The sequence below is a fragment of the Passer montanus genome, unplaced genomic scaffold (genome assembly GCF_014805655.1).
Source record: "Passer montanus isolate IOZ18808 unplaced genomic scaffold, ASM1480565v1 scaffold53, whole genome shotgun sequence".
NCBI lineage: Eukaryota > Metazoa > Chordata > Aves > Passeriformes > Passeridae > Passer > Passer montanus.
Window position 1 is genome coordinate 4,064,220 of NW_024370263.1, and position 11,520 is coordinate 4,075,739.

The following is an 11,520-nucleotide window of genomic DNA, read 5'->3' on the forward strand; positions in this document are numbered from 1 at the left end:
TTTTAATTATTCATCGCGCGGGCTCCGCCCCCTCTACCCCGCCGGGCCACAAGGCGGCGCTGCGGGCGCGGCCGCTCCGCTCCTGGCGGTTCTATGGTTCAGGGTCGGGGCTTGCGCTGCAGGAGCGGACCGGAAGTGGATGGGGCGCATCCGGTGTGGCGGCGCGGCCGGGGCCGGCGCTGGGATCCGTGAGGGGGCCCGGGGGTCCCGGGTCAGGAATTCCTGAGGGGGCTTGGCGTCCCTGAGCGGGCCGGGGCATCCCGGCGGAGCCGCGATGTCGATGTCACACCTGTACGGCACGGACGGAGACGATGGCGTGGAGATGGAGAACTTCGAGGTGTCGGACTGGGACCTGCAGAACGAATTCAACCCGCACCGGCAGCGGCACCGCCAGACCAAGGAGGAGGCCACCTACGGCGTGTGGGCCGAGCGCGACTCGGACGAGGAGCGGCCCAGCTTCGGAGGGAAGCGGTACGGCCGGGCTGGGACCCCCGGCCCGCTCAGGGACCCCAGGAGCTGCCCCGTTGCCTGGATATTCTCCCCGTTCCCTGGATGTTATTCCCCCCATTCCCTGGATGTTATTCCCCCCATTCCCTGGATATTCTCCCCGTTCCCTAGAGCTCACCCCCGTTCTCTGGAGCGTCCCCCCCGTTCCCTGGGCGTTCCCCGGCTATGGATACCTGTGGTTGTGTTTGAGGGTGCCAGGATGTGGGAAGAGACGAGAATCTTGTCCCCCCACGTTCTCTGGAGCTTCCCCCTGTTCCCTGGGCGTTTCCCGGCTGTGGACACCTGTGGTTGTGTTTGAGGGCGCCAGGATGAGGGAAGAGACGAGAATCTTGACTCCATGTTTCAGAAGGCTGATTTATTATATTATGATATTATATTATATTAAAATACTATACGAAAAACTTTCCAGAAGGCTGGAAAGAACAGGAGAGGAATGGAATGATAACTAAAGTTCCTGTCTCTCAGAGAGGCCAACGCAGCTCCATCTTTGATTTGTTATTAAGTGGAAACAACTCACAGTAACTAATCCAAGATGCACCTGCTGGCAAACAATGTCCAGACCACATTCTGCAGGTATTAGAGAGTTAACGGTTTACATTTCTTTTCTGAGGCTTCTCAGCTAGAATAAGAGAAGAACCCTAGGAGAGGATTTCCATAAAATGCCATGGCTGCAGACCCCCACCCCAGCAGCCGTCCCTGCAGAGATTTCCCCCGTGCAGGGGAGGGAGGGTGGGGACTGCCTGGCAGGAGGAGGGTTAAGCAGCTGGAGAGCCTTTACCGTCCCATCTTTGGGGGGCGTGAGGCGCAGCAGCCCCAGGATGAGCAGGATTCCCTCTGGCTTTGCAGCTCCAGGGATTACTCGGCCCCCGTGAGCTTCGTGAGCGCGGGGCTCAGGAAGGCGGCGGCCGAGGAGCTCTCGGAGGAGGACTCGGAGGATGATGAGAAGCCTGTGAAGCAGGAGGACATTCCCAAGGAGTTTGTGCCCAAGAAGTTAAAAACAGTGAGTGCTCCAGGAAATTTCCTGTGCTGTGTTTCATGTTTATAAAACTCAGCCTGTGTTTGAGGGCAGTGACACTGTAATAGAGCACTAAAAATGTTTATAATTAAACCAGAGACCCAAGTGTGTCAGTAAGGGAAGTGTTTGCTCTGGGTTTTGTATCACTGATGCAGATACATTGATAAAACAAAAGTCAGGATAATAAATCATTGGTGCAACTGTACACTGATGTAATAACTGTGTGTCCTTGGGAATCAGTCCTTTCATTTTTCTCAATATTCCCTTTGGTCAGTGGAGGTTTAAAGTAGAGAATTCCTGTGGTTTCCTGCCTTCAGAGACTTTATTTTTCTGCTTTCACAGAACAGACAAATCCAGGCATGTTGTAGATTAGAACTCAAAAACCCTTATTTTCAATTAAAACCAGAAAGAATCAGGAATCAGCTTAATCTAAATCTGGTGGTGGACCCTGAGAAATGTCAGGTTGTCAGCCACAGTTTTTTCAGGATTTTCCTTTCCCATCTGAGGAATTTCAGGAATCTCCACAGGATGCACTGGCAAGGTTCCAGTGAGCTGGGCAGTGTGGGAAGAACCTTCTGAGGGGAATTTTGCACACTTTGGTTCTTTGAAGCCTCAGGGCTGCAAGTTTTTTTGTGTGTTTGTTTTTGACAGGGTGGAAATTTCAAGCCCAGCCAGAAAGGCTTCGTAGGGGGCTCCAAGTCCTTTGTGGATTTTGGCAGCTGGGAGAGACACACTAAAGGAATTGGGCAGAAGCTGCTCCAGAAGATGGGATATGTCCCTGGAAGGGGTCTGGGGAAGAATGCTCAAGGTACTGTCAGTGTGTTTGGTGTTTTTTATTATTAACTGGGGATTTGGGGGGGAGATTGGATTTCTTGTTTTCCTGCCAGTGATCCAGGCCCTGTGGTGAGAGTCAGGGGTGTTCAAACTGGCCTGTGGTCATGTGCAAGAGAAAAAGAGCAAGAAGAAAGGCAGTAAATTCCAAAGGGGGTCATCCCAGGGGACAGGAGATGCTGTTTTACGTGGCAGAATAAACAGGATAAGATGTGGTTGGGAGCAAGGCTGTGCTTTGGCACTTTGGGGTGTGCTGGGATGAAGTGATTTCACGGGGAATTGATGTTGGAAGTGCCAGGGAGGGTGTTGGTGCTGAGCTGGTAACTCACAGGGAAAGCCTGGCTGTTCAGCTCTCTCCCAGCACACAAACTGCTCCTGCTGACCCCATTCCCATCCTGCCAGGAATCATCAATCCCATCGAGGCCAAGCAGAGGAAAGGCAAAGGTGCTGTGGGCGCTTACGGCTCCGAGAGAACCACGCAGTCCTTGCAGGACTTCCCTGTGGTGGACTCAGAAGAGGAAGCTGAGGAGGTATTTCTGAGGTTCTTGATGTTTCCCTGCTCTGCTATGTGTACAAAATTCAGTTTTCTTAATTTCTTTGTCAGATAAAACTGTTAGGGCTCATTTGAGCTAAGAAGCCAAACACAGAGCATGTTGTTATCATTTAGGTGGATCTTCCTTGTCACTATATTGTTCTTTGTTGTTTCTGGCTCACTCTATTTCAGTAACTTTGCTAGAACCCCTCCTTTGAGGAGTCCCCCACATAAATAGTCTTTGTCTTTTGTTTTAATAAAAAAAAAAAAAGACCAGGAGCATCCTGTTCATTTAATCCATAGGGTGGGTGACTGGCCCACAGCATCAAGAGCTTTTCCACTTCCCATTTATTTCCTGTACAAATTCCTCATTGACCTGATGATTTTTTTCCCATAAAAAAGAGGCAGATTTGGGGTGTGACAAAGAGCAGCCACCTCAGTTCTGCTGTTTTTGTCCAGGAATTTCAGAAGGAGCTCAGCCAGTGGCGGAAGGACCCGAATGGAGGCAAGAAAAAGCCCAAGTACAGCTACAAAACAGTGGAAGAGCTGAAAGCCAAGGGCAGGATCAGCAAGCAGCTTGCAGCCCCTCAGAAGGAGCTGTCCCAGGTCAAGGTGAGGTTGATAAGCCAAGAGGTGACCCCTGAGGAACAGTTTGGGCCCTTTGGTGTCACCAGCACGTTTTAGGCACTGGTAACCTCAGTAAAGCCAGTCCTAGGAGCTGCCTGTGCAGCCTCATGGAGCTCATCCCTGAGCCACGTAATAGCTCTGGATGTGGTGACAAATTAGATTAAATGTGACTGTGTATAGAGGGTTAATTGCAATTTAAGTTTAATTGTTTCACGTTTGTCATAATCAACACTCACCCACTTCTGAAAGAACATTTGTCCTTTTTGGGATTGTTTGAACCATCTTCTACCTCCAAGGGACAGTAAGGGATTTGTCTGCTGTGCACTCAGTAAAATTATTAATCTGAAATTAAAGTACCTTTATAAAATTATAAAAGTTCTAAATGCAGTAACTAATGGCAAGATCACTGCTTGTAGAATCATTCAGTGAAACTGGGATGAGCTGAGGAGATTCTTCTGGCTCTGATTCCAGATTGTCTCTTATTTGTTCTGACTCCTTGTGTCTGGCGAAGGCCATTGTGGGGGCAATCCCCTTGTTCAAATACAGTATACATTAGCAGCCTCCTGGAATAATTAAGGTCCTCGGAAATCTCCAGATTTCAGTTTGGACTCAGGGCTTTCCTCCTTTTTTGAAGCTGAGAGTTTTTTGTTAGGGAATTTGTTCTGTGTGCTGGCAGGTGATCGACATGACGGGCCGGGAGCAGAAGGTTTATTACAGCTACAGCCAGATCAGCCACAAGCACAACATCCCAGATGACAGCCCCCAGCAGCCCCTGGGCAAGGACTCCAAGCCCCAGGGCTTTGCCCTGCCCGAGCTGGAGCACAACCTGCAGCTGCTCATCGACATCACGGAGCAGGAGATCATCCAGAGCGACCGGCAGCTGCAGTACGAGAGGGACATGGTGGTCAACCTCAGCCATGAGATCCAGAAGATGGCTGAGGTGCTGTCCCACGAGGAGAAGGCCATCAGCAACCTGAGCAAGGTGCTGGACATGGTGGAGGAGTGTGAGAGGCGGATGCAGCCGGGCTGTGAGAACCCCCTGACCCTGGATGAGTGTGCCAAGATCTTTGAGACCCTGCAGGACAAGTACTACGAGGAGTACAGGATGTCAGACAGGGTGGACCTGGCAGTGGCCATAGTTTATCCTCTCATGAAGGAATACTTCAAGAACTGGGATCCCCTCAAGGTGTGTGTTGGTTTGAGTTATCTGCAGTCCTCATTTGATGGCTCTAGTAATCTTTGTTACCTTGTCCCAGGTGTGGTCTAGTGGGAGGTGATTCTGCCCATGGCAGGGGGTGGAATGAGATGAGCTTTAAGGTCTCTTCAAATCCAAAGCAGTCTGGCATTCTGGGATTCTAAATTCCTAATTAGTCTGGAGAAAAAGAAAAGAGACAAAATGAAACTCTGTACTGTCCCCACTCTCAGATGTTTGCTGGGGAGAAATTTAGGAGTTTGTTAGGATAAAACAGATCTCTTTTATGAGTGTTGGGATGAAAAATTTGGTGAAAAATCTCTAGCTGTTGTTTTTTAGCAAAGACAGGAGAGGTTTATCTGTCAGGTATCAGAGATGCACAGTCTGTTCTCAGTGACATTTCAGCTGGGATAGAGTCTGGCTCTGTCAGTACACCTGCAAAAGTTCAGACTGTCCTCTCCCTGGAGGTGTGTTAATACTGTAAGGTGGGATTTTTCTCTGGCAGGACTTTACTAAAAGTCTTTTAAGAAATGACAGATGTGACACTCACTGCTCTGGGCTGGTGACAAGGTGGGGAGGGGTCACAGGTTGGGCTCAGTGGTCTGGGAGTTCTTTTCCAAATTCAGTGATTGTGGGATTCTGGAATTAAGACTGCAAGCTCCTGGCTTGCCCTGAGAGGAGGTGAAAAGGCTGGCTGTGCTCAGCACACCCTCAGCCTGCTCTGTGCAGATCCCAGCTGGAATTAATGGGAGAGGATATGGACTATTTGTGCCCTGTCATTCCCAGGACTGTACATATGGCACAGAGATCATAGCCAAGTGGAAGAGCCTTCTGGAAAATGATCAGCTGTTATCCCACAGTGGGCAGGACCTGTCAACAGATGCTTTCCACAGGTAAAGAACAAATGATCTGTACTTTGTGCAGCATCTTCCTGTGCTGCTTCCTCAGGGATGGAAAAGAGCAGATAACAAGGGAGCTTTTCCTGAGGATTCCCTTGCTAGACCTGTTAAAATCCAGTTTGCAGCTGTAGAAAAGAAGCAGCTTTAACTAACAGCTCCCATTTGGTTTATTTAGGCCAGGCTGTAGCTTTGAGCTTCACTTTGATTTATTTGGGGTTTCTTGCCAGACTGATGTGGGAGATCTGGATGCCATATGTCAGGAACATCGTGGCACGGTGGCAGCCGAGGAACTGTGGATCCATGGTGGATTTCTTGGATAGCTGGGTGAACGTTGTCCCTGTGTGGATACTGGATAACATTCTGGATCAGCTCATCTTCCCAAAGCTGCAAAAGGAGGTGAGAGAAGAGGGCAGGGGAGAGCAAAGCCATGCTCTGAACCAGTGTTTGAATTCCAGCTGGAACTCCCAAACACCAGTGCAGCCTCTGCCAATGGATTGAGGAGCCAGGAGTTGCATCAGAGCTCTTTGTGCTTCAAAAAAACTTGCTGCTGGTGGCTGGGCTTAGTTAATCTTTGCTGTTGTGCCCCTAGGTGGAGAGCTGGAATCCTCTGACGGACACGGTGCCGATCCACTCGTGGATCCACCCCTGGCTGCCGCTGATGCAGGCGCGCCTGGAGCCGCTGTACTCGCCCATCCGCAACAAGCTGGCCAACGCCCTGCAGAAGTGGCACCCCAGCGACTCCTCTGCCAAGCTCATCCTTCAGCCCTGGAAGGATGTGTTCACTCCTGGCTCCTGGGAGGCTTTCATGGTCAAGAACATCGTGCCTAAACTCGGTGAGGCAATAGAGAGTGCTGGCAGTGGCACCTTCCCCCTTGCTAATGTTACATCAGAGATTGTTGTTAGTGAGGTTAGACCAAGTTTGCCTGTGATTTTCTGCTACCAGTCCTGTGCAGAGGCAGAAAGATGAGAAAAATACAAGGAATTACTCTGGTTATTCTCTAGGTTTTCTGTCTTATTTTTTATAAATCATCCATCTCCAGCTGGTAGGAATATCTGAGAGCTGTCAGGTAGGACCAGGCTGTAAGATGTCTCTCTGTTACTCTTGAATTCCTTGGTCTGTTGTAATGTTTCACCATGAGTTTTGTAATGGAAAGAGGCTCAAAGGTTAAAAAATAGTCAAGTGCTTTTAGTTTCTCAGTTCTGGCTGCAAACTGTAATCACTGGAAGTGAAAATGCACCATTTTGTGGCAAGATCAGCCAAAGATCCCCACTGTCCTTTAGGATAACAAAAAGGTGCTCCTCAAGTTCTGTGTATTGGTAGTGAAAGACACCAAAGCACTGATAAAACTGAGTGAGGCTGTTTTCTAACTGTCCTCTCCTTTCCCAGGAATGTGTCTGAATGAGCTCATCATCAACCCTCACCAGCAGCACATGGATGCTTTTTACTGGGTGATCGACTGGGAGGGGATGATTTCTGTCTCCAGCCTCGTTGGGCTGCTGGAGAAACACTTCTTCCCAAAGTGGCTGCAGGTAAGACACTGAGGGCTGAGGAAAGAGGTTTGGTTAACTGGGGAGTGTTTTAGTGATTCCTATCCAGGAATTGCTGAGCTGGGCTGGTTCCCACTCACAGCTCAGTAGTCATTGGAACAGTTCCTCCTTTTACTGACAGTAATAAACCAAGTGGTAAATTATGCCATGGGAAATTCAGGTTGGACATCAGGAGGAATTTCCTCATGGAAAGAAAGGGTGGTCAGGCACTGGAGGGGGCTGCCCAGGGAGGGCTGGAGTTCCCATCCAGGGAGGTGTCCAAGGAGTGCCTGCATGTGGCACTCAGTGCTCTGGGCTGGTTAATAAGGGGCTCATTGGTCACACATTGGACTCCATATTCTTGGAGTCTTGTCCATGTTAAATGACTCTGGGATTCTGTGGCAGAGAGGCCTCTCCTGCACAGACATCCCTGTGCTGCCTTTGACCTGTCCCTTGCTCTGCAGGTGCTTTGCTCTTGGCTCAGTAACAGCCCCAACTACGAAGAGATCACCAAGTGGTACCTGGGCTGGAAGTCCATGTTCTCAGACCAGGTGCTGGCACATCCCTCCATCAAAGACAAGTTCAACGAAGCCCTTGACATCATGAACCGGGCCGTGTCCTCCAGCGTGGGTAGGTGGCTCCTGGGGGTGGCTCTGCTGCTCTGGGCTGGCAGCACTGGGAGGCTGACTGGGGCATGGCCCTGCTGGCACCATGGCAGGAGCTCCCACGAGTGAGAGTCAGTGGGCTCTGCCTTGTTCTGTCCTTAAAGAACATGTCTGAGGTGCTGCTCAATAGTTCTGGACTGCACTGAAGCAGAAACAGATTTTTAGTGGTTTCCTGAGCCATCGAACAACTGATCCTCTTCCAGCCTTGCTCTGTCAGTCAGAAATCATCCTTTAGGGCTTGACTTTTAAAGCTGTCATTACTGGGTTTTTGGTTTTTTTTTATGGTGAGGTGAAGGGAAGCAGCAGTTCCCTTCCACATGATTCTCCCTACTGCCTAAAAGTGGTAATTGGGAATTCACTGGGAGTTACATGGTATAAAAGCGAAGGACATGCCTGAGGGAGCAGCACCGAAATCTTGCTTGCTCTTTCCAAAACTGAGAACTCCCTTTCACAGCCCAAACTTGAACACCACCCTCCAACTCCTGTCCTGGATGGAGCTGCTTCCCTCTGGCAGCAGCTCAGGACCGTGTTGGGCCTTTCTCCCCACAGGTGGGTACATGCAGCCGGGCGCCCGGGAGAACATCGCGTACCTGACGCACACGGAGCGGCGCAAGGACTTCCAGTACGAGGCCATGCAGGAGCGGCGCGAGGCCGAGAACATGGCCCAGCGCGGCATCGGCGCCGCCGCCGGCTCCGTGCCCATGAACTTCAAGGACCTCATCCAGACCAAGGCCGAGGAGCACAACATCGTCTTCATGCCCGTCATCGGGAAGAGGCACGAGGGCAAGCAGCTCTACACCTTCGGCAGGATCGTCATCTACATCGACAGGGGCGTGGTGTTCGTGCAAGGGGAGAAGACCTGGGTGCCCACCTCGCTGCAGAGCCTCATCGACATGGCCAAGTGAGGTCTCTGAGCAAGGGCAGACCACTCTGGGTGCCCACTTCACCGCAGAGTCTCATAGACATGGCCAAGTGAGGCCTTTGTGCAAGGGGAGACCAGCCTGGGTGCCCACCTCGCTACAGTCTCATTGACATGACCAAGTGAGGCCTCTGTGCAAGGGAAGACCACCCTGGGTGCCCACCTCACTGTAGAGCCTCATCAACATGGCCAAGTGAGGCTGTGCTGGGGACTGAGTCACCAGCCAGGAACAGCCTCTGGGTAACCCTTAGAATAAAGTTCCAGGTTTGTAAATAGTGACAGTGGCGTTGGATGCCAGGATGGTTTTATTGGAAGAGCTGTTCAGGCAGTAGCAAGAGGATGGAGGGCCAGACTTCCCAACTCAGGAAGCCAGGCTAAGGGAGAACAAGCAGTGCTGACACTTGGAATTGCCACCTGGGACAGGTTTACCAGCAGGTTAGGAGGGAACACATTCCCTGCTCCAACAGCTCAGTGAGGGCTGGCCTAGCTGAGTCCCCTGAGTCTCTAGTGGCAAATGTCACAGCTTGTGCTGGCAGTGAGTTACTGTCCCCACAACATCCCTCACACAGTGGGCTCTTTGCTGCACACAGCCAGGACCTGTCCCAGCTCTCTCTGCTGTGGGGCTGCAGTGGGTAAGAGCACAGAGGTGAGGGAAGGAACACTGAGGCTTTTTCCTGGAGGGAGCCAACCTGATTGTTCTCAGGACTGATCAAGAGCTGATCTCAGCAGCAAAGAAAGCTGGGAGCTTTTTCCAAGCTTGCACTGGGAACCAGACCCCCACACCTCCCTCTGCAAACCCCTCTGATAATTTCCCCTTCCTGATGCTTTGCAATGTGTGTAGGACATGCAAAGGCCTTGAATTGTTATGGAAGGGGAGGGAATCAGAGCAGTCACTGCAGTGGGAATGGCTCCCAAGGCAGGCTTTGGTGGAATTAGTTTGCTGTGGTTCAGTGAGTATAAATCAAAGCTCAGCTTTACTTTTTTATTAAATAAAATACAAAAAATGTCCCATCACCTCAGCATTCAGGTGCTGCCACTTTGGACAGAGCCTGATGCCACAATTGCTCCTTGAGCTCCATCTGAGCTGCACAGAAGATTCCATGGGAACAGATGAGGATCCCAGCCCTGCCACCACAGGGATGGTCAGGACTTGGCAGTAGCTTCCTCCCCCTTCCTGATGATCTCCAGGTCCTCACAATCTTGGTACATCGGCTCCTCCACAAAGTCCCAGACCTCAGGGGAGAGCTCCTGCAGTTTATCCAAGGGAAACCAGTGCACGGAGGTGTCATTGAAGGTGTCCAGGTAGCGGGGGTGACTGGGGAGTGCCACTTCCTCCACTCCTTTCAAGACCTACAGATCGTTTGGGGAAAAAGTTACAGACAATGCAGCAGCCCCTTCCTGCAAAGCTGAGCCAGTGAGGATGAGAATGCTCTTCTATTACCCTCAGCCTCTGTGTGCAGGATGTTCTGCAGATGTTCAACAATCCTAAAGTGATTAGCTTTTATGTTACAGTGTCTAGGAAAAAGGTTTTGAAAATAACCCCCTCTTCTTTCCAACGGCAGTTCATTTCCATTTTCATTAAAAGGTGTGTTGTCAACATGAAGTAATAATGTTAAACTGTTGCCTCATACCTTTGCTATGTAAGAATAATCTCTCTCCAAGATTCTGGACAGCAATCTGCAGTAACAGAAGATGTCCACATTAGACAATGACATTCTTGGATTTAGACAGGTTTTCTGCATGCAGGTGGGACAGAGGGGGGAGAGGGCTCATGACTGAAAACTTTATGGCAACGACAGGCAAATTGCTGTCATAAGCAACAAAATCAAAGTGTGGGACAGAGAAGAGGAAATCAGGGTGGGAGGCACTAGAGCCTGTCCAGGCTGTGCCCTGACCTCTCCTCGATTCCTCGGAAGCTGTTCCCGATGATGACCAGCTTGGAGAGCGCCGCTGGGCTCCAGTTGCTCCACAGCAGGTTGTTGTACAGGGCCTTCCCGCAGTGCACCATGTAGAACAGCGTGGCCGCGCCCTCGATGCCGCGTTTCCCCTCCTGCCCGGCAACCACCGAGCCCGTCAGGGCCGAGCCCCGTCCGCGGGTCCCCGCGGTGTGACCCGGCGGTGTCCTCACCTCATTCTCGGGCAGCACGCACATCCCCAGCGCTCGCAGCGCCGCCGCCTCCCGCGCCGAGAAGGCCGGGTCGAACAACGCGCAGCGAGCGGGCGGCACCTGCGGGACACGGCGGCGTGAGCGGGGAGCGCTCCGCCGCCGCCCGCGCCGCTCCCCCCGGTGCCGGTGCTCACCCGCAGCTCGTCCAGCAGCAGCAGCAGGAAGGCGAGCTGGTAGCGGGCGGCGGGGCAGCGCCCGAAGCGGCCCAGCCCGTAGCAGACGCAGCGGGCGGGCGGCTCCGCGCCCAGCGGGGCCCGCACGGCTCCTGCGGGCGGCGGGGTCAGCGCGGCGGAGCCGCGGCTCGCTGTCCCCGCTGTCCCGCACCCCCCGCTCCCCGCACTCACCGGCGCTCGCCGCCCAGAAGCCGGAGCTCAGCAGATCGTCCCTGCGGGGAGAGCGCGGCGTTAGCGGGGCCCGGCGGGGAGAGAACACACACGGACCGGCGCCGGGCACTCACCGCGCCTCTCGCAGCCGCCGCAGCACCGCTTCTGTTCCGGGGCCGCCTTCCCCTTCCTCCTCCTCATCCTCCTCCTCCTGCTCACCGCGGCCCCGCCGCCGCCGCCGGGCGCGCCCCGCTCGCCACCCTCCCGCCGCCTCCGCCATGCGCACGGTCACGTGCGCGGTCACGGGACCGGGGGC

General features: G+C 52.6%; 2 protein-coding genes across 2 annotated transcripts; one reads left to right on the top strand and one right to left on the bottom strand.

Moving 5' to 3' along the window:
* The first annotated feature begins 120 nt into the window (after positions 1–120).
* TFIP11 (tuftelin interacting protein 11) lies at positions 121–8,993 on the top strand. The gene is made up of 12 exons (XM_039724411.1): positions 121–471; positions 1,354–1,507; positions 2,174–2,330; positions 2,756–2,883; positions 3,345–3,497; positions 4,189–4,698; positions 5,491–5,597; positions 5,831–5,999; positions 6,193–6,436; positions 6,991–7,133; positions 7,595–7,760; positions 8,345–8,993. Exons 1-12 carry the CDS (start codon positions 275–277, stop codon positions 8,698–8,700), a joined length of 2,484 nt encoding a protein of 827 aa, XP_039580345.1. The 5' UTR covers positions 121–274; the 3' UTR covers positions 8,701–8,993.
* A 689-nt stretch (positions 8,994–9,682) lies between these two features.
* SRRD (SRR1 domain containing) lies at positions 9,683–11,505 on the bottom strand. Its single transcript, XM_039724421.1, has 7 exons — positions 11,339–11,505; positions 11,226–11,266; positions 11,016–11,146; positions 10,843–10,941; positions 10,610–10,764; positions 10,346–10,391; positions 9,683–10,064 (listed from the first exon to the last, which is right to left on the bottom strand). Exons 1-7 carry the CDS (start codon positions 11,482–11,484, stop codon positions 9,858–9,860), a joined length of 825 nt encoding a protein of 274 aa, XP_039580355.1. The 5' UTR covers positions 11,485–11,505; the 3' UTR covers positions 9,683–9,857.
* Positions 11,506–11,520: the final 15 nt, after the last annotated feature.